The sequence below is a fragment of the Ixodes scapularis genome, unplaced genomic scaffold (assembly GCF_016920785.2).
Source record: "Ixodes scapularis isolate PalLabHiFi unplaced genomic scaffold, ASM1692078v2 PGA_scaffold2__306_contigs__length_199485367, whole genome shotgun sequence".
In the NCBI taxonomy this organism is placed as follows: Eukaryota; Metazoa; Arthropoda; class Arachnida; order Ixodida; family Ixodidae; genus Ixodes; species Ixodes scapularis.
This window is the reverse complement of record NW_024609857.1, coordinates 44,610,620-44,634,029: the sequence shown is the minus strand read 5'-3', so window position 1 is coordinate 44,634,029 and position 23,410 is coordinate 44,610,620. Positions and strand designations below refer to the sequence as shown.

The following is a 23,410-nucleotide window of genomic DNA, read 5'->3' as shown; positions in this document are numbered from 1 at the left end:
CCAGCTCGCTGCTCCTTCTCCCGCGGCGGAAACGGGAAGCACACTGGTGAGCGGAGCGACTGCTCGTGATCGTGGCTCGCGAAATGTCGTTGTCGAATGCAAACAACACTCTTCAATGTCCCAATGAAGTGCTACTACAACCGGTATGAGATTGTATTTTTTAGTATAGCGTATAGAAGCAGACGCAAGCGCTGTGTGTTTGCGTTAGAGTCGCGTGCTCCACTTTGCGCTTGCGTGTCGTCGCCAAGCTCTAATCCAATACCGCTATTTCAGGCTTCGCGCACGCGCGGTGTCGATCACGCAACGCTAACTCTAATACACAGTGCACGGTTGCGTTCGCTCGTATACGCAATATTAAAACTCACTACTGCTTCAACGGTTTCCGACGGCAACGAAACGTGCTGCATTGAGCAGGCGTGCAAGCGGGTAGGCGTTCTTCGAACTGGAAAGCTGAGATTGGCAAAACGACGGCGCTTCAAATTAATGAAACCAAATGTTCCGGAACGATTGGCATTAAAAAATATTAAGAACAGATTCTGTTTTCTTTCCTTTTCTTTTTATTTCGGGGCGTTTGGTCCGGAAGGATTGGCGGCCGGCGACTTTGGAAGGATTGCCAATTGTCAAAAGTCGCTAATTTGATCATAATCATAAGATCATAAGCAACCAATTATATTACAGCTTGAAAAAACGCGTAATAAAATTTTTTAATTGTATGAATATTAGTATTAATACAAATTGCGGCAACGTAGACCCCCAATGAACTCCACAACCACAAAAATACGCCATTTAACCATCATATTTTTAGAAAGGTCTCATTTTGTTTTCTTTTTAGCTTATGAAAAACTCTGAGATCGTTATCAAGATAGACAAAGAGTCAAACACTGGATGTAATAGACAGTTATACCCGTCAAACGATGATATAAAAAACACACGAACTTCTGCTGCCTGACTCGGATTCAGTCTTGTGTTTTTTGTAGTAAGAACAGCGTTTCTTAATTTATATGTTTTGTGAACATATTCTAAACTCAAAACCCGCGGCGATATTTTTGTAAAATTTAGATTGATTCTGTTATTGTTGTGCTGAGGATAATGTTAAAGCAATTAATCATATAATTGCCCCAAAACCCATTAAAAGGCACACAGTTCATTCTTTCACGTGGCATTTATCTGAGCGAGAAAAGACAGCAAGAACACACAAATATCAGCACTGCTTTTTTCAACAAATAGGATATATTGTTATATTTAAGGTGTATTAAAGACCCTGTCTTTAGAGGGATACTGAGATCTCCAAAATATTTTGAAATGCCTGGATAAAACACGTATCCCACAAAATAAATTTTCCGCCAACAACTTTTTTAGCTCAATATTTGCGCTGTTAGACACATCTGGGCGTGTGAAAGAAAAAATAGAGGATAGTTTCGGTTTGCAACCAGAATTAAAACGTGCCTTCTGGCGTAAATATTACGCTAAACACCCTTCTCGTTTTCAGGATAAAGAGCTGACCTGCGCTCAAAACACCCTAGCTTCCTCGTATAAGCAGGAATAATTTGTGTCACTGAATGAAGCCAGCACAGTAGTCAGGATCAGCAACTGGTATACCGGCAGGCATCTGCGACCATCACTATAACCGCATTTTAGAAAACGAGCGGCGCCACCTATAGTGAAATGGAATCGCGAATAGTTCTGCTCCTCCCTTCAGTGTGGGCGAAGACTCTTCTGCATATCTTAGGTTCCAAATAGGCTATAGCGACGAGAAGGTGCACATGGTTCTCCAGCACCGAGAGGGGACTTTTAGAAGGTTGTTTACAAACGCTGCCAAACAAAAGAGTAGCGATGTTTATTTTAATTTTAGTTCTATGGAGTGCGATGATCCCAGAGTAGCGGAAGTAACGTGTATGCTCGGGTATCATACCATATAATGCAAGGAGATGTAATGAACAAGCGTTGGAGCTAGAAACGTCTGCCGCTTTTATACAAATAGAAGACTAAGACGTTTCTGAGTTCCCTGAATTTCCAGTCGTTGAATATGTGGGACTACTTTAACCCGTTTGTTATAAAACAGCTGTCTAGCATTTCATTAAAGCAAGTTATTGGAGAAACCGAAATACACCGGTTTTTAGGAGCGTGTAACCGGTGACCGAAACTGTAAAAATTAAAACCGCAAAAAAACGAAACGAAACTGATATAAACAGGAAACGTTAACCGTAACCCTAATACGAAATGTTATATTTTTTGGTTTGAGTCCCTGGTTGATATGCTAAGTCGAAGTAAAAACCTTTTTGTAAAAAACGAGGCCCTGCTCGAAAGAAAACTCGAAACACTAGGGTGCTCACCCAATGACCATGCTTGCTTGGACGCTAATGGACACAAAACCGTTTGTTTGAATGTTGTCAGAGTAGCCACGCCACCTAAACAAAACGAAATATGTTTCCTTGCAAAGTATGGAATATATTCCGGCAAAAAAAAAAAACAAAAAAACACCAAACACACTCATGAAAGGAAACAATTTAGTAACCGTGTGTATATGCGGCAATGTGACACAACCATATAATTCTTCTTTCTTTCGTGGTACGTACTTTGCAACCCTCAGTGCTTGACTGTATGCGCAAGCAAACATCGCCGATGTGGCGAGTCCAGTGAAGATTTGCGCCAGGTAGATCATCCACAGAGCTCTGGACGATAAAAAAAAAATATTATGTTTTGCTTCCTTTTTTTACATAGCGAGTAAGAAACTAAGAAGCAATGGTCCGGGCGTGTTCAGAAACCATTCTTACCGTTCGTAAGGAATAAATGGCGCGGGTCCCAGAATTAGAAAAGCAAGCGTGGCAAAGATTTGTCCAATGAAGCCATAGAATGCCTCCATCTTAAATGCCCGAAGCAAAACATTATGTGATTCATATCAAACATCAAAGACAGATTTTAATTGGCCAACTAGTTAGTGTTTGCTTACAAATATGTTTGCTTTTAATCGGAAGTTTTAATAGCGCCTGCACAAGGAAAATATTTATACGTAAAACCGTATGGGGGTTTATTATTCACCGTATCTTGCTCAACTTCTACTTGAGATTCTACTTGTACATAAAATTTATTTGTCTGAAAAAAAAAAAACTACGCTAGTTCAGGTGCCTATTCAAGTACAATTAAAATAATAATTAAACATTGGTCATTTCGCTTGCATTTTTGGTCCTGCGCATCCAAAACTGATATACCACAACCGAAGAACACAGTTCTCGTAAGACAAAATGGGACATAGTTACCAAAATTCACTGATGCGGATGGTTTTGGGGCAGTAGGTCGCTAGAAGCCGCTGGCTTCATATTAATTATTGGTTCGTGAAATGTACAGGCCGTGCCGCGGAAGATATGAAGTCTTATTTAGCAGAAATTATATACATCTTGTATAGAAGAACGCTGACAAGAATGCAGCCCCATCCGTTAAAAGAGAAATCTCAACGGTTTATTACGCAGAATTGACAGAGCGCGTGTAATAATGATAGCCCCTATAGGTCTCACACGCTCTTGAAAAATTTGAGTATTCTCACCGAGGCAAACTCAAACGCGGTATTATGAGTGAATGATACCTGCATGCACATTTGACATTATATATTGCGGGTTATGAAGATTCTTCGTTCTATTCAGCAAGCTGATGTACCTTAAAGTGGCAGAAGGCACCGGCAATGATATTTCCAATTATAGAAGATAAAAACTGAAGAGCGAAGACATTGCCAACTTTGCTATTGCTGTAGTGGAACTGAAAAAAGGAAAACATCATCAAAAACAAAACTTAACGGTTATTACAGTTTCAATATGTTATATGCCCCAACCAGTCGAAGACTGGGCTCCAGTGTTGTTGAGTTGAAACCGGTAATTGACCAATACATCGTGATCGTCACCATGTCTACAAGGAATAAAGGGTCACACAAAAGTTTCCAAAGGATTGTGCTGGATTTTTCTTCCTCTATACTTGGGGAACTTGCATCTGAAAGTAATTAAAACCACACACCGAAGCACAATTATTGACATTTTATTGTTTTTTTTTGTTTGCTTGACTTACTTATTGACTTACCTAATTTACAGTATTGCATGTTATTACTTTCGTCTTCTGTTCATAACGCCGAATCACATTACTTGACATGTTAAGCCTACGTGTTTCTTTTCAGTGACAGTAACCGACACCTTAATACATACAGGGCGTAGTATATAGCATCATGTTACTGCTCTGGAACAATCCAAAATTACGTTATAGACCGACACGCTGTTTACAAACCAGTTTGCGTTTGCCCACACCGGGTGTGGTCATGTTTCAACCATTTTGGTTTTGACTTCTCTATATATTTAAAATATTCCTGGGATTAATTGTGTCATTTTGCTTCGTCCCACACACTGGATACAGGAACTACAAGGCTGGAAACGATTGTAAGTGAAAAAGCTCGCTCCAGTCGTCCCGTAATTTGACGCATAATATTTATATATTTATTTATTTGTATACTTACTAGTCCATCCTAGTATATGCTTAATTACATCCATCTTAATCAGACAGCTACTTTATTAACACCGTACCTTGAAGTTTTAATTATCTTATGGCCATCGAAATGAAGAAACTAATTAGTTTCCGAAACACTGAACTCGGAATTGTGAAAGCTATAAAAAACACACTGACAATTTTATGAATTAAAAAAAAAAATACATCGCGACCTTTAGCTTGAGAGTTCTACGTATAATTAATGAAACGCAATATTAAAGAAGTGATCATGTGAATTCGTTTCGAAGACATTTGACAGTTCCTACAAACAGTGAAGAACCCGGGCTTTTAATAATTTTCCATTATATTTAAGAGGGAAACTGGCTCAGTTACAAAATCACGCGACGTCAATTCACCCAATAAGTTTAGTAAGAAACTAAATTGGTGTAATAGGTCACGTGACGTCAGGTCACGTGACATCAATGTCCCAGTCAAATTTTGCGTTGAAACCAAATCGATGTATAGTATAGGTCACGTTACGATAATTTCCGAACTAAATTTAGCGGACAACGCACCAACGAAAGAATGAACCGTCGGAGAAAATGTTGGGATTAGGGGGATCCGTGAAAAAGCATTTCATGCTTTGATACAACTTTCTTTTTCAAATAAAGCATCTGATGTAGTACATGCATAAGTCACGTGCAATACAACTGTCGAGTGGCAGTTTTAATTACTTTTGAACTGCAATGCTCTTGAAGATGCAGGGAATGTGGGGAACATGGAGAGACGGGGTTACAGGTGTTAATATGCGAAAATACTTTTTGCACTGTGAGCCACCATTCATATTGTTACCTTTAGGTAGAAATTTCACGATGAAAGGAGATGAAAGTGTGAGGGCAGCCCCAAAGACGTAAAATGGCATTGGGTAGGACCAAAACTGGAACAAGACAAATTCACAGTTTTGATAGCGACAGGCTTTTTAAGGAGCGTAGACGCACGAATGGCAAATTCACTTACGTCAACCAAAATTCCGCCTAGGCTGACGCCAACCAGGTTTCCGCAATGATCCAATAATTGCAGTAATGACTAAAAATAAAAGAATACACGGTCAACCAACAACTTACATGTACAATTGATAGAAGCGAAAAAAAACATACATATCATGCAGATTGGTGTTTAGAAAAGATCATGCACGTGTGTCCAGTTGAAATTTTTGTTTTCTTCGAATTTAATATGTTACTCCCCAATGTGTGGAGGGAAAGGAATCACAAGACGTCTTGCGAGAAACATTTTATTTCTCGAGAAAACAAAACAAGTCTACATACAGGCAGCAAACCCGTTTTTGCGTTTTGTTAATTCTACCAGTTTGACGGCACGCAATAGGCAAAAAACAAACAATAAAATACTCAGGAAGTCCGCTCAAATAGTAGCCTAAAGTGGCAATGCATAAAACAATTTATACTTTTCTAAAAATTCTATTTCGTGCGTAAAGAATGCCCAAACATGGCTACATTGACGTTTTTACCTTATGTTTGTGATATGTTGTCTCGCAAAGTTTATAAGATATATCGTTTAAATTTTTTTCACAGGTTCTTCACATAAGCTTTTTTTTCCACATATAAGGTGTCGCTCTGACGTATAAGAAAATGATTTACAGTGCTCTAAACATAGCTGAAAACAAAAAGTACCACAAGTTCAACGTGCTACTAAAAAAAAAACTCAATTTTTTTAAAACTTTGGCGAAGCATTTTACATTATATCGCCCTTTTTCCTTATTAAACACATGTTACTTTATTTTGTCCCGGTCAAAAACACAGAGCTTCGAATTGTACTATGTATACCCTCCAGATCAACATGTTCTTCAATATCTGCCGCGGCCTCAATTACTCCGGCGTTCTGCAAAATAAAACTTATGATCATTTTATATTTTGTTTAATTTGTGGCCAAGTTCAATTTTGCGAGATATGACCCTATAAACACATCTACGAAGCAGGAGTTCAATGCTTTAACTTCATCCGCCCCTGGTGCTTATTTCAAATGTCACTGTTCGGTATACGCGTGGCCTCAAACACAACTTCCCAGAAACAAAGAAACACAACAGCCCGGCTTGCACTCTAGAGGTAGGAACCGAAAACAACTTATTGGAACCAAAAGTCAATACTTCACTCCCTAACAAATGCACAATACTAAACGCGGTGAGCACTCAGCATGTTCGAGCAGTATTTGACATCACCGCTAATTAGGTGCTGTACGGTCCGAGAAAAAGTCAGTTTTAAGTTCAGTCCTGTTGTGCAAATTTGCAATACATGTCAATTTTAAATAAAACACAAATTACAAGCCCAAAACCTCGGTTGGCGCCGTCGAGGTCGGAACCTGACATATAGCGCTTCGGTTGGGTCATACAATTAACACTTCACTTCCGTTAACAAAAAACCCGGAAACCACGCCTACACTATGTAATGGGCACTGTAAAAAAGATGATCGCCATTATGCTCTCTGCGGTGCGACAGCCAGTGAGTTCCAAGTTCAGCCCCACTGTGTGACTTTGCCATACATGCCACTTTGGCATTCCAACGACGGTGCGCACGTTTCTCCATCCTTCCTTTTTCCGTTTTCAAAACTCCATTAGCTGGCCTGCTTCTGAGTAAATCAGCTTGACTCCCTAGAGCCGCTGAGACAATACACTTGACATGTCTTGGGCGTTTCGTATCACCATGCTTGCTGGCTGTCGCAGGTTGTGTAGAGTGGCTTGATGTTTTACAATTCCTCCACCATCGCACGACTTTTTGCCGTCTCCTCTCGCAGAAAACAGCCACCGGGCTAGAGGACATTTTAGTTTCCTAAAATCGTGCAGTTGATATCCGTTTTTAAAATTGCTCGCTGCTCCATCGCTGACTCAAGTCAATTGCGAGTGAACAGGAGCGTTGTCAACAAGCCAACCTGACTTTCATGAATGCAAAGCAGGCGTAGGCAGAGTTGTGACAGACATAGTCGCTGATGACGGCGAAGACTCGTGCGATTTTCGAGTAGTTACAACGCATGTAAATACTGAAACTTGTTTTTGTGCCACCGGTAGGCCCGGGCTTCATCTGGCAGCAGAACAGTCTGATTCTCCGCGAAATCGAAATGTAGCACGAAGCTTCCTTTTTGTTTGCACCGCTTTTTCACGTATATGGCTTTCCCTTGAACTTGCCTGATATGATTATGAAGGATCCACCTACCTACCAGTGTCTGGAGTTCTTCTATAAATGCCACTGAGTCCAACGTTTTTTTAATCAGATTGCCAGATTCCCGCACCGAAGCCAGAACCTTTGCTTCTTCTGTAATGTCAAGTCATTAAAGCGTAAAATGGCGATCCTTACCACATCTCACGCAGTTACCCAGTCGGCATTCATTGTTTGGCAGAGTAGAAATGTACTTGGAGTCCAGGTCCTCGTTGTTGACGTTCTTGCTGGTGACGCTTTCAAAAGCTGCAATGTAAAGCTTGAAATCTCCGCAATATATATATACGAAAATTTATTTCTTGGTTGCACACTTGACCCGCCAGGGTCGCAAGGAGCGAACCTTAGGTGGCGTAAGCTACCGCCCGATCCAAAGGGCTCAGCCGTATTCATCCATCCATCCATCCATCCAGTGATGCCATTTGTAATGTGTGCGCTTCTAAACAGACAAAACCCCTCACGAATTGACCTTGTCATTAAACACTTGGGTCAACACAGAAACGACGTCTTTCAAGTTAGGATTTTGTTTCCAGCAGCCCGGTTCGTCCTTAGTGTAAAACTCAAGAGCAAGAAAAACTCTTCTTCGCGCACCTTTCCTCTTGAGTAAGGATCCGGTATCGACCACACATCATGGTTATCTCTCAGTTTCCGTGAATTGTCGATGATGTACCGAGTTGTGTCCGGCGCAATACTTTCAATCTCTTTCCTCGTCACAGATGGGGGAAGGAGCGTCCGCAGCCGGCAGCGTTTTAGTGGGTAGCAAATGCAGCGTATGTGAGTGGAAATTTCTGCGTCCACTCTCTGCACCTGTTGCAGCGCCCTCGCGATCGTCCTGAGACGTCGGATGGGCCATATGTCGCTCGAGTCCCCGTACGAACATCGGTGATTATGGCATTTTATATTTCGGCTTGGTTTCTTTTTCCGTAGCATTCTCTGCAAAGGCTTCTTATTTGACTTCATGGATTCAGTGGTGACACCTCTGTGGGCAGTAGGTAACATTTCCGCTTCGCGACGGCCTCAATATCTCGGAGAAACGCGTCCTCCACACCGTCAAAGGTTTCTTGCACATGCTTTATTTCACGGTTAAAGTGCTGGAAACAGTTCTGGCAGAGGCAGTCTGTTTCCTTTACATCTGCAGATGTCTCCTGGTGCAAAATCTTCTTTAGGGGGCTCACACCAAGATCTTGCACGCTGCGGAAATTCCTCTGCTTTGTAAATTTTTTATTGTGTTTACTGAGGTAATCAACATAAAAAACTCTGTCGACGCTGTAAGTCGCTGCGATAGCTGATGAGCGTTGTGCGACGATGAAACTAAACAAGGTTTGTGGATGGTGCAGTTCTAAATTGAAGAACTCACACCATGTCTCTCTTTACGCGGTGGCTAAAGTTACGTCCGCACTGAACGCTGAACGTCTTATCTCACTCAACCCCCTCTCTCTCTCTTTCAATGAGCCCAAGGAAGCGGGAGTTGAAACACAACCAAGAATCACGTTGCACACAATTCTACACGCTTTGCTTTTATTTTTACTTGAGCCAGGGTGTAAGGTTGGTACACTAGACCACACACACGCGCTAAGAGAATAACATTTATTTATGCAGGGATAGTGCGCCCTTAGCCGCCGTCAGATAAAGTTCTATCGGCGCTCTTCAGACGGGCGTCGCTGAAGACAGCGTTATCCGGTGACCAGCGCCGCACGCTACGACTTCACGGGCATCAGATTTTGTTTAGACATCGGAGCCTTCGTCTCCCGGGTTTGCGTTCAATAAGGCTTCTGTGCACCTGCCACAGGGCTTTTAAAATCTACGGCATTAGTTTTGCCACCAAAGTCAATCTCTATTTCCTGCGTCAGCAGCGAGTAAAAGCGATTAGTCCCTCCAAACTGCGCTCGTCACGCTCGTTTGCATTTTGGGTTTCGCATGCACTCATTTCAGACCTCGTCACTCCATGATATGTACCTCCAGTTGTCCAATCGCGCGGGACTCGCTCTTTCAACTTGGAGAACGTTTAACGAAGAGTTGCGCACTTTACTTACCTCTAACCCTCCTTGCCTTGCAACAAGCGGCGAAAGCTGACTCGAGCGAGGCCAAGGAAAATGTCCGGGTGCTGCATGCTCGAAGCGCTGAGGTATTGCGTTCGGTATACTACCCCGAGGGCGCAAACCGAGGAGTTGTGTTCGTTTCTTTTTGGGGAGTTGTGTTTCACTTCGCTCATATATTGAGCAGCGACATTTGAAATAAGCACGAGGGGCGGGCTCGTCACAGGAAGGACACGGTTGAAGCTTTGAACTACTGTTTAATAGAAGTGTTTATAGAGTCATATATCTCAAACTTGAACTTGGCCACAAATTAAAGTATAAAATTATAAGTACGTTTTAGAGAACGTAGAAGTAATGGAGGCCGCGGCAGCTGTTGACAAAAATGTTGATCTGAAGGGTATACATAGTACAATTTGAAGCGCTGTGTTTTCGAATGGGACAAATTAAAGCAACACACAATTTAATAAAAAGCACGGCAATGTGGTGCAGTATACTTTACCGAAACAATCAGCTTGTTTCTTTTCTTTTTTTTCAGCTGCAGGTTGAATTTGCAGAGCATTTTACACTGAAACATGTTTAAAGCGCAGTACATATTTTCAATTCTAAACAAGAACAGCAAAATATACATATATGATAGATCCTTTGAGATGAATATACCTTTTTGTATTTAATTTGCTATGGTAAGTCGGAGTAAATCTTTTCAATCATGAATTCACCCGGCTTTTGGAGCATTTTTGCACGATATTTAGGCATTCCCACTAAGCTGTGTACCAAATAATATTGATCTATATAATTTTAAGATATGACGAAAATGAAGCTTAAGTTTCTACGAACATTCAGTAGGAATACACACACTTCAGGTGCTTTCTTCTCTCTTCACACTTGTTTCATAGGTACCGATTCCTTACAGGCGTTTTATGAAGTCTGTCTTCGACAATATTAACACGTTTGGTGCCATTTTAATCCGAAAGAATGAGCTGTGCGGTGATGCTACTTTATAGTCTTCTAACTTAGTTCTATCCGATTAATGACTTTTTTATATAACGAGAAAGCGTGTGTTTTACACTACGACTTCAATATTGTTTAGGAACAAAACCCTGTCAGGCGGGATCTAAAATAGCATCACCGCACAAATTACACCTTTGTGAATGCAGTTGCATTAAAAATTTGGATAATTTACGAATATTGTCTCTTTAACAACACGTAACGAATGACCTAATCAAATTAGACCGATCTCCTGTAACTCGGGTTTTACTAAAGATATTCAATATCTGATTGCATATTTGAATTCGGTGTGAGATGTGTTATATCAACGTATAATATAAGTATTCTTTCATAATTAAGAACATTACTCTAAAGCCCCACATCCACTCTTAAGATAAGCATTAATAGTTTGCTCCTTCGTTCGTTTGTCAGCATCAGATGTACAATCGTCTTCACTTTGGAATGAAGCGTCTGAAACACCGACGCTTCGTGACATATAGTTTGCTAAGAGTCAAGACGAAGATAGCCTCTAGTGTTAGTTGGCATCCTGTGTACTGTAAATGTCACATCTTCTTCTGGCCTTTTCACCAGTTCATCGAAAATCGGTAAGGTCCCCTTCGCGTTCCATGGTAAGCTGGATCGCGGGCTCGATAGAGTTAAAATGCGTGAGGAACTAGTCGGCTTCCGACTTCTCTAGATTCCAGGAGCAGTCGTCCACGTATCGTAAGAACAATTTGGGGCTTGTGTCGAAAGATTGCAATGCATTTTGTTCGATACATTTCATCGTCAGGACTAACATGGTAACGGAGAAGGATGCACCCATTGCGGTTTACGCAAGCAGAGCTCCTAAGAATACCCCGGACTTTCTGTTTGTAGGCATCTTGATCTAACACGATGATCTAGTTGCCTCTTTTTCGCTGGCAGAAGCACATTTCTGGCACCACCCTGGAGATCTCCGAGTGTTGTTCCTTCTCCTTTTTACAGGTTTTGTCGCTGATGTTGTAAATAATGATATAGTAGTCCGATCACTTTTCTGGTTGCTTGGATCCCGGCACGCGATGTCATCTATGGAAGCAACTATTTTTAATAGAGCTGGCCTCCTTGTTGTCACGTTGAAGCCGTGGACCTTCGCTAAAACATAAGCCTCACTACTGTTGGCGCCGTATCTTCCTTCACATTTGCCCCTCGGCTTCGAAAGATTTTTCTGAGATTCATGGTGTTTGAAGGAGTGGAGGCGAAGCTTTCGGTGAAGAATAGCAAAGATGGCAGCACGTTTGGGATGCGGTGTTCGAGCTGTCGACGTGTGAAAAACAGGTCCTGTTCCTTTTGCCGTACAGTGGCATGGCATTCATGAATTCGTGCTCTGCCAATTCAAAGATGTTGTGTCCCTCTGGTGTTTGGACGACATGTTTGAGACAAAGGATTCGGAAAACCACATGGAAGTTTCGGCAGGCTTTTTTAATATCGAGGTGCGTTCGAAAGGTAGAGATGCTGGATAATTTCATCCCAACCAGACAGAGTTATGTCAAACATGTTAACTTTAAATCTATGTGGTAATATACCCCATTGATCATGGAAGGTTGTTCCATTAAATAGTTTGTTTGCACTTCAGGAATATTTATAGGTGAAATACTCGAAACAATTTCTTTTTTTTAATATTGTTGAGGAACACAGATGTAGGAACCTTTTTGAGCCAGCTTCGTTTTTTCTGGTCCCCAAGATTGTAGAAATGTATGTAGCGAGCTGCTTATTCTTGGAACTTTTATGTTTGCAATTTATTTTAATTTAAGGTTACGTCAGTGACATTACATAAGGAGTATAATACTGGGTATTTGAGGAAAAACTAGAGCCGTGATATTATCATGACGACAATAATTTACGCATCCCCATATGCTCACTCTCCGTCAAAAAGTTGTGCTGGCTGTTTGGGATCAGATGCCAAAGGTTGAGAACTTATCGTTAATTATTCTAAAGGTTGTACACAATTTTCAGGTAGTTTTATTAAATAAATGGCGACCATCAGAGCCCGCGAATACAACTAGATGTGTGTTGTAATCAGCAAAGAACGCACTGAGGCTAAACTGCCGACACGCCACCCTGATAAACTTTTTAGGCCCCGCACGTTGAACGAAATGCATTTTTCACAAGGCGGATACTCTGTCGCAAATAAATTTAAGCCCAACTTCCATAAAATTCATGCAGAATTCAGAAATAAGAAAAAATCCGGCTGCACTTGAAATATACGGCGACTAAAAATATATATATACTCGTATACTATACAAAAAAAAAAAAAGAAACTACTCACTACAAACACTCGAACACGAATACCCACGCAGATAATCTAAAACGGAGATTTTGTAGGTCGTATAATGTGTGTTCTATGCAGTGCGTATAGCATAATCAAAATCTTTAAGCGCGCCTCAAGCAGGATTTCTTAGGAGAACATTGCAAGATCTAAAAAAATAAAATAAAACACTTACAATCATCAAGCCACTTTCCTTCTTGAAACGATTGGTGATGTCGGCGTACAACATAACCGTAAATATTGCTTCCGTGAAACTTCCGGCAGCGGACAACACAATACATATCCAAAAGAAGGTGGTCCCGTTAGAACTCCAGTACGCACTTCTGAAACACAAAAACCGTTTTCCGGAGAAAATGTTTCAGAAAAAAGAAGCGTCAAACGGCGTTATTGTCACTAACAGCTCCCCCCAGAGTGAAAAAAAACACACACACACACACAGTGTGTTCCCAGCATTTTTCATTTTTTTTCCGGAGCCAAAGAGATTAGCTCATAATACAGCATAGAAACTGACGCTTCGAAAGCATTTAAGACGACCCGCAAAAATCGGTTTCTTGATGTATCACGCTGCAATTTACTACAGAAGTGCAGGCTGGTGATGGAAGTCTACGATAAACAAAAATCACAAAAATAAACTTGCAACGCTTAAATGAAAAAAAGCGTGTTTTTGGCAATTTACGCTGCCACTTCGCCCACAATGCACGCGTAAAGAATCAAGAGATGTGCTACCTACAGATGGCGCACGACGCGTCGTGGGAGCGCCGGCCGATTCGGGTTCTTTTGCGTGATCGTCCGAATCGCGCGGCGCTCTCTAGACGCGGCGTACGCCATCTGTCGGCTGCACTTCTCCTTACACGTGCATTATCTGCGAAGCGTATTTTACCCAAGACGGGTTTTATTTTACTTTTTTTAATGAGGTAACTTATTTTTTACTGTTTCACCGCAAACAACCCCCAACAGCTTGCACCTCTGTAATAAATTGCTGCGCTATAATTTATGAGAGATAGATTTTCGCGGGTCGTCTAAAGTGCCTTAGAAGCGTTAGTTTACATGCTGTATAATAAAGCCACAAATGATCAAACCACAAAGCAAAAAGTGAGATGATGATCAAACACGTCCGGCGTTTTTTAAGGTGTCGGTAACTTTTGCATTGATTAGCCGTTCTATCTTTGGGGTGCTAAGAGGCAGTTAAAATTATTCGCAGTCTCGAGGAATATGACAGTTTATATAAAAAAAAAGTGTGGAGGATTAATTTTGCGAATCTTCGGTTGCCTAACTAGGGCTTGAAGGGGATTCCGCTTCAATTCCCTTTCACCTCCCTTTGACTGCCTGAAATTGTGTGAGGAATACACGTACGGCTATATCAGATGATATTGAAACAAGCACTTAGGTTACGAACGGCAGCGGCCTTTCGAGAGATAGTTCAAAAACCGAAAGGGAGACATGGAACTGTGAACATTCTATAAAAAGGTTCTATGCATTACAAAATAAATATTTTGAGGGAACACGAATTTATTTCAAATTTCGTTCAATGTAATGTAAGCTGTTAATTGAAATACATTTTTGGCTTATATTTGGGATTCTTCGTTCTCGTGTCTTATTTTTCTCAACGACTATTTTAACCTCCACTAAGTTTTCTCTTATTCCGATGGTTGTGTCCCCATTGCCCTCCGTGTGTCCTCGCTCAGGGTTGCCCTTCCCCTTTTGGACGCCGTAGTTAAGGGGTTCAAAGCTCCCGAAGTCTTCAATGGGTGTTCGCTCAATTTCCTTTTTGTGCCGCCCGGCTTAGGCTTGATTATCTTTTGTGTGTGTGTGTGTGTGTGTGTGTGTGTGTGTGTGTGTGTGTGTGTGTGTGTGTGTGTGTTTTTTTGCTTTTTACGGTCGAAGACTAAAACAGTTTGATGAGAAAAAAAATGCTTTGGTAGAGAGACGTTAAAATGAAAAGGAAAAACACCCGCGTCCAGGAAATGAGGTCACCTTCAAGAAAATATAAAATAAAAACCAAAAACAAAACCCCCTACTTATATTGAGTCTTTTACTTACCCCATACACATGGTGAAGAGCAAAAATCCAGTTTGGCTGAGGAAGTAGCACAACCTGGGTGAACCTAATTTCATCTAAATTGATAATACTTTCTTAGTGAGGTTCACAACAAAATAAAAAAAAGGTTGAGCTTTATCTACAGCACAAGGAAGTGTAGTGGAGATAACCCAAAACAGCACCACGGGATATCTCAGTTAAAGCCTCTGGTGCTATTAGCGATTTTTTTTTTTTTAATTTTTCTTAAGGAGAAGATTGGTCTACACAGTATATAGATTAACGAAGTAACTAAGGACCAGAGACTTATAACAAAATAAAGTTATCAACACACTATAGTTTAACTGTCCTCCTGTACGATGGAGTCTGTTACGTTTTAATGTTTACCAAGAAGGTAAAACATCCTAGCTCTTCTACAGGCCACACGTAGCTCTGACGTCGTGCCGTGGCAGTGTCGCTGCTGCTTCACGGGACATCCGTGGGAGCTTAACCTCACGGCCACCTGGTTTCTGCTCACGCGCAACACCCACAGCTGGTCGGGTTAAACACAGCTTCTTTGTAAACATCGTATAGAGTCTATTCACATGACGTCAGACCGCCTTTTAATGTCGAGTCACTACACACAAGCATGGCCGCCGAAGGCCATAGCGGTTTGCCGATAGGCGAGTTTGCTTTGCCTTCTTTTATTTTTCACCAAGCTCACCAATAAAAGTTCCGCTTTATCGCTCGGCGGCCATGTTTGTGGGTGATGACTCAGCAAGTGAATAGACAATATTGGTTTGTAGCTAGGCCTACGTGTTTACTATGCATACCGGTAAACCGCGAGCCAGTTTTATCAGGATCGGTGAAAACCGAGAAAACCCAGAATGAGAGCTGTTTTCGGAAGAGAAACCTACCAAGACTTGTATATTGTGGATCAAGCAGGTATTAAAGGACCTTCAGTAGCTGAAGTGACTAAGGGTCGAGTTCTGCTTTGCTTTATGAAGCGCGTAACATTACGTCACACATAATATATCAGACAGTCACGCAGCTAATAACAAAAAATAAAAAGAACTAAACAAAGGCAGCAGCAAGGCAGCGAAATCTATGAACTTGAAGATGAACTCTGTATAAATTACTACGTCTTCTCGGTCGATTTGTATAGTTGTGCTCTTGGAGGAAAGGGTGATAATTGTACAGTACATCAAATGAGCATTACAGACAGTTCGGTTCGACTGAAAACATAGGGCTCTTAACGTAAACTACGCAATATGATCTCTTCTTCACTAGGCACAAATTCAAAGTGACACAGGGTGAAGGTTATGCCTCTATGTGTGCGTGTATTTACGAGGTGAAGGGGGGGGGGAAGTTGATTTCTCCTTGAAGTATGACATAGTAGAAAGTGTAATCGTCATTTCTACTGGATCAGGAGAGTCTCTGCACACATAAGGAAAGCATCCTGTTCCATAAAAATCCGCGATACCGCATAACAAGCTCCTCATCAGCACTGATAGATTTGTTCGTTACTAACACTGGTACACGCAACACGTCTGGCGGAGTTATCAACGCACAGCTAAGCGACCATCTGTCACTGTACATGTTTACAAACCACGCCACTCCGAACAAAGAAAATAAGATTGAAAATCTACCAACGTTCCAAAATGTAAACGCAACCACCCTCGAAAAATTTAGCTCCTTAGTAAGCACCACAGACTGGGGTGAAATTTATAACTTGGGTAATCCTGATGACGCATACGATACCTTCTTAACAAAATTTACGTTTATATACAATATAGAATTTAAATACCAGCCAATTCATCCAAAAAGTTCACGACACAAACCTTGGATAATCAGAGAATGCTTAAAAATGATAAGGAAAAAGAACATGTTAGAGGAAAATTTTTATACACCAGAGATCCTGATGATTAATGCTGCTTTAAAGCCTACAGAAATCGGCTAACAAAGCTTCTGAGAAAGTTGGAAGACAGCTATCTTCTATGCTTATTTAATGGCCACTCAATGTCCCGGCCAAACCAGACATGGAAAACAATTAATAAATTATAGAACCTGTCAGCACAGTTAAAAAATGTCACCGAGATAAAGGTCGGAGGATCAACCTTACGAGAAAATGCCCTAGCTGATTCATTTAACGATTATTTTGCAAACCTAGTACAGGGCACACAAAACATCGATGCACCAAGTTATTTAGGAACACCGAATGAGAGCAGCGCTTTCCTCGCCCCCACTGAAGAACACGAGGTTTATCATATGTTTAACACAATTCGAAATAGCAAATGTACTGATATTAACAACATTCAAATCAAGCCTGTGAAATATGTACTGGACATACTAACACCCATAATTACCCAGAATCTTTCCTAACAAAATGCAAATTACGAAAGTCATAGTTATTTTCAAAGGCGGAGACAAAAACGATAATTCAAACTACAGACCGATTTCCATTATTTCTGTGTTTTCAAAGTGCCTAGAGAAAATTATTCATCGTCGTATGACTTCTTTTTTGTGACAGTTTCTCGCTCATAACCTCATCACACTATGGTTTCAAAAAGGGTAGATCAACTGAACTCGCGCTACTAAATCAAAGAGAATTCATCTTAAAATCATTCGAACAAAGACTTTTAACTCTTGGTGTCTTTGTTGATTTCTCTAAAGCCTTTGATCGCATGAATCATACCACCTTAATTAATAAACTTCAATTTAATGGTTTCCGTGGACTAACCCTAAACCTGTTAACATCATATTTAGAATTTCGTAAACAATCTGTTTTTTATAAACAACTATTCTTCAGACATTCAAGCGTTAAAAACAGGTGTCCCTCAAGGAAGTACATTAGGCCCACTTCTGTTTAACATTTATATAAACGATATTGTAACGATTACCCCAAACACTATTTTTATCATTTATGCTGATGACGCAACACTACTTTTTTGCAGCTAAAAATATCGACACACTTGCAGAAACGACTATCACGCTGGAATATTGACATAAATGGAGTGAAGCAAACACTCTAGTAGTTAATACCATCTAAAACAAAAGCTATTATATTTAAGCCGCATAATAAATTGGTAAATATAGACTTTCAGCTTAAACTTGGCCCCTCTATCATTGAAGTCGTCTCGACAGTTAAAACCTTAGGTGTAATGTTTAATGAAAACATGTCATGGGGACACCAACATTCAAGGTGTAATAAAAAAATTCAAGTGTTGTTGGCATTCTGAACGAGTTCCCTTCAAGTTTGCCAGTAAAAATTAAGCTTCTCATTTACAATTCTTTATTCATGTCACATTTGAATTATTGTCACTTGGTCTGGGGCACATCAACTACAACTAACTTGGACAAGTTAACTATCCTTCAAAAGAAGGCAATCCCAGCTATAATCAATGTACCACAACCAACCCATACAAAACCATTGCCTAAATCAATGAACGTCCTATCCTAAAACAAACTGTACGAGTACACTTTACTTATTCGATATATAGCAAGTATTAAACAAAAGACGCCTGACATTAGTAACATAGCGGAAATAACAATAAATATTAGACCTTATAACGTACGTCACGAAGAAGTATGGAGGATACCATTCAGGTCGAACCACCTATGGAACTCAAATGCTAAAACATCGCCTCCCTTTTTTACTAAACCATTTAATTGAAAATAACATTATCATCGAACATTTAACATCTCATTCCCTAAAACGGATGTAAAACGACTTTTGTTTGGGCTAGTTGGTTCTTACTAGACATGATTAAAAAAGCGCAAACTTGACAAGGACAAAGAAGGCACACGTACAACAGGACTGGCGATGTGGGTGTAAACCACTTTTGAATATGACGAAGTTCCTAAAGAAAGCAAAGGACAAGACAGAGAGAGAAATTATAGAGGCGTTTTTTATCCAAAAAGCGGGAGACAAATGCGTCAGCATGCCCTCGGTGTGTCTCATTGACAAAAAAATATTTTTTCTTGATGGTTTTATCTAAAGAACGGCGCGTGGTAGGCATATAATCTTAAAGTATAATTTTTTTGTGCGTTTTTGGGTTTTTATGCTGGCTGGCGATGGTATATATTGCTTGGTTGATGATGAAATAAACTTAGTTGGAAGTAAGCGCCAGACCTGTTGTACGTGTGCCTTCTTTGTCCTTGTCATGTTTGCGCTTTTTTAATCATGTCTTCTAAAATTGATGTTTCTAGGAATATTTATGTCGTAGCATATAAGTGTATTTTTTCCTTGACATTGTAATCTATACCCCAATTTTAAACGTGTATTTTGACTATAGCTACGGTGATTTTTTTTAAGAATCTGACTTTTTTTTCTTTTTCTTTCGATTGCTTGCCGTTTGCTAAAAAAGGGGGCGTGAACCTCGTCAAGCCAGTGCCTCTATTAGTGTACAGACGCAAATAAAAATATGACTGATTGATTAATTAATGTTGGTGATAATTTCATGATAGCTAAAGAATGAAGACAGGGTCTTTTGATTATCGCAAAACCGCTAACTGTATTTGATACCTGACATTGTTTTGAGGGGAACTCATCCCCACCATGGCTTATAAAATGTAGCTCGTGAATTCCAAAACAAAATGTGTCCGAGAGATTTTTAAGAAAAAAATATGATCAAAAGTGGATTAAAAGCGAGTAACAATTCTTCACACGTTTCTGGAATGAATGATGACGTGAGAAAACAGGAAAGTTTCAGGTCTCTTACCAGTCTGTCTGTGAACACAGAACCAAGTACCGTAAAAATCTCGTACGTCGAAAACACGAAGCCATACTTCCAGGCGCACAGACCTTTTGAAGAAGACTGCAAATAAAAATGGAAGGTGTAAAGCAAGAAGCGGTAAAAGAGAAAGGTTTTTGACAAATGAATCTCCACGATATTCGTTTAAATTTAACCGCGGTACTAGTGTTTTTCGACCGGCAAATAAGCATTTCTTATGCACTGAGAAAAGGAAGAATTTATCTTGTTTCGCGTTCTTGACAACCATGAGATCATTCTTTACGCTTTAGAATTTGTGATTTCACAAGACCTTCTTTAGACAAAAACCGTTATAGGTACAAAACGTTAGGGTGCAGACGAGCTGGGAAAGGGTTTAACACAATTTTAAACCAACCTCCGAGACTGGGGAAAGCACGACGTACAACACAACGCACAAAGTCTCTGTGTGTTGTTTTGTCCGTCGTCTTTGGTACATCTTTGTGATGTGTCATTTATTAGAGCAATACAAAGCATCACAACAATCTTCTTTAAAGTATATATTGGTGAATGGAGACAATGGTGCCGTCAAAACGACAATTCGTGAGCATTTCATGAGCAAGGGGCACGACATCGCGAGCTGACTTGCTAATATATTGAAGAAATGTTTTATGAAGGCTTTGACTGTTGGTTTGAAAAAAGATTTAAGCGGCCGGCGGCATAAAAACATAACATCATGAGTACCTGGCAATCTACAGATCTGAGTTCGCCTGGACATGCTTAATATTGCCGCGCGCGCAGCTGACCAAGTAGGCAGCGCGCGCGTGGCCTAACGGTTATCGTCCCTGCCTCCTACGCGAAAAGCCAGGGTTCGATTCCCGGGAGCGACGGCTCTTTTGTTATTCCTGCAATTTAGTTTTCTGGAAAATTCGAGAATCCTGTTGGCGTGTTTGAGGTCCGAATGTTCTTCGCGTCGAACATTCTACGCTGATTATTCCAGAAGCTTACGCATGTGCATAAGGGGCTCCGCGTGGCGAACCGGAGTCAGTTTCGCCCCAGCGTTCGATCCTGCTGTCGCGCCGACTTCGACGCCCGCGACGCTCTGCTTTATTCTGTTCCCTTTTTATTTTTGGGCAGAAGTTCGCCCCATTAAACGCTTAGTTTCTCCAGTTATTATCGCCTCATCACTTGTCATTCGTGACAATATGAAGCTTGTAATATCCAAAACCTGGACTTGTCTTGTCCCGTAATAAACTGGCGTGCGCATAGTAATTCTGCGACCGGAGATTGTGCATACTCTTCTAGCCGTATCTTTAGGGGCTTTTTTTTTTTAATTTGCTCCTCTTTTATGCTTTTGTTATTTATTTCCTATGTTTGACAAACCACTCTGCTGCTTCGGAGAGCTTCGCCTATCTTTTTCCTCAGACAACACGTTCAATGATACTTCCACTTTACATCTAATGTTCGGCGACTAATATAGTGAATCAAATGTTTGCACTTATACACTGACAATCTGTAAATCACGTGAAAATGTTGACAAGCGTGTTCACTTAATTGCTAAAGAATCGAAAGATAAAAGCAGTGCTTGACATGGGCAGACGCGAAATGATCTAAACGCCTTACGTGCCGAGCACCGACATGTACTGGCTTGTATATACATGCCCGTCCTGGACATGTTTGTACTTGTGGGCTCTAGTCCCCTTTTGATATTAACTCTCACATTCTTTGAACTCACAACTGGCCCAACTGGCTAATTAGATAAGCTATACTTATTGCAACTTCATGTTACAAATCACTACATAATATGCAACCGCGTGCGTTTGGCATTAAAAAACAATTTGATGTGAGTTTTTTTTAAAGATGGTTTGAGTTTGTTTTTGTAGGTTACAATACAGTTTAGCTATTTGGGGATATCACTTGACTCAGAATTCACTAGATACAGCCTCTGTCGTAAGTCGACGCGCGTTTAACCACATGTCATTCGCGGACCAGTGGCTCCAGACTAGACAAAGACAACGTTGGAGCCAAAAGTTCGTGGAGTGCGCCGGCTCAACTTCGGCAACAAAACCCTGGGTTATCATATTGAGAGTCGAATCGCCGTGCTCCGTAAACTTCTGCTCTATCTTTGTATTTGACGAGTCTAAATTCCCAGGAATAAGACCGGTCACTCTGCCCGAACACAAAGCTTCTGGACGTGATAGGTGGACCTAGCAGACGCCACGCCGAGAGAAGGCGCCAATGAACATGCTTAGAGCCTTACAGCCTTTGAGCCCATATGTCTTGGCAAACGTATATAGTTTCTTACACATTTTGTTCAATATCAAGAAAATACAATTAACCACAAGCAATGCCAGCTGCATAAGCCGCAAGGATATGTCGCTGAAGCTTGTGACATTACTCGGTGATGCTTAACTAATATTTCCGTCTCCTGCAAAGAGGAAGTGTCCAGTATTCTCCATGGCCTATTGTGTATGCTGCACCATTTCGACGTATCGATACTAGGGATTGGGGAATGTGGTAAAGGAGAACAAGAGGCTTGCGATAATGCAGAGGCAACTTATATTGTGCTTCCAGAAGAAGTTATTAACAGGGTAAGATTGTTTTTTCCCTCTACACTCTCCCTTCTAAAGGTTGGAAACCATGCATGAGCAGCAGTGCTGATACTACGGAGTAGACTTAAGAGCGCTGTATTGTTGTCGTCTAAGCGAGTAAAAACTAATAATCCTCTGTCAGACTCCCTTCCCCGAAACAACCCGATTCTTTGGCTCGAAACGGCTTGGGTTGTTTACCCTTGATAATCGAAAAAGCACAATCTGTTGTGAACACAGGAATCTATTGGAAAAGTTGATTGAAGTCGCCTTCACATAAACGGGATGCGCGTCACGGAGCCTGCCTTATCTGACACACCAAAGAAAATCGTGTATAGTCATATACCTCCGCTGCCCCAAAAAAACGTCCATAATATAGGCCGTTTATGATAGAGGGAAAAAAAGCCTGTGCTTACCCCCCGAAAATGTAGTGTACATAACGGGATGTCCATTATGTCGGAGTTCATAATAATTACGAATGCCTGCTTATCGAACACGGAAAAGAAGCGGAATCGTCAAGCGACTCACCAATGCCGGAAGGAAGGGTTGAAGCAGCGAATATACGGCTGTGATCCAGAAGTAACTGTAGAGCAAGGGAAAAGCCCAGATGACCGCTTTGAGCCTAGCCAGCCAGTGGTAACTATTAAGTGCAACTTCATTCCTTTCATCTCCGGTGTCTGCTGATTCGAAAATCTGGGGCATTTTCAGAGATGCCTACTCAATGGCGTTCGTGTGCGCCTAATTTAGCAAAGCTGTTCTGCAACTTGCCCTTCCACTACGGACGTTCATGCGAAGCGTGGGTCATTTTAAAAAAAACCTCACTTTTACAGCTGTTTAATTCCATCTCGTGGCGTCGCCGAGTATACGAAGACCTGATACTATGCTTATCAGCGCGATGCAGCGGCAGAACAGCTGTGATGGACAGCTTGTTCCTTTCAATGTGTGTTAAAGCTCAGTTTTTATCTCCCCTTTAAAAAAATGTGCCTGTTAACCCAAGCAAAAAAGAGCCGTCAAAAGCAAAAAAAAAAAAAAAAAGTTAGAGCACGCGTCCTATTTATAAAACTTTTATTCTAAACATAATCATATTTGCTCT

General features: G+C 40.9%; 1 protein-coding gene across 1 annotated transcript in view; it reads right to left on the bottom strand.

Moving 5' to 3' along the window:
• Positions 1-15,058, bottom strand: part of LOC115332852 (MFS-type transporter SLC18B1-like) — a 33,658-nt gene extending 18,600 nt beyond the window's left edge. The window contains exons 1-9 of the mRNA XM_029995358.3: positions 15,048-15,058; positions 13,183-13,330; positions 5,479-5,547; positions 5,299-5,398; positions 3,824-3,978; positions 3,652-3,750; positions 2,775-2,863; positions 2,577-2,672; positions 2,334-2,408 (exon numbers count right to left, since the gene is read on the bottom strand). Coding sequence (XP_029851218.3) covers positions 2,334-2,408; positions 2,577-2,672; positions 2,775-2,863; positions 3,652-3,750; positions 3,824-3,978; positions 5,299-5,398; positions 5,479-5,547; positions 13,183-13,330; positions 15,048-15,058 — 842 coding nt within the window. The remainder of the gene's footprint in view (positions 1-2,333; positions 2,409-2,576; positions 2,673-2,774; positions 2,864-3,651; positions 3,751-3,823; positions 3,979-5,298; positions 5,399-5,478; positions 5,548-13,182; positions 13,331-15,047) is intronic.
• Between the last annotated feature and the right edge of the window lie 8,352 nt (positions 15,059-23,410).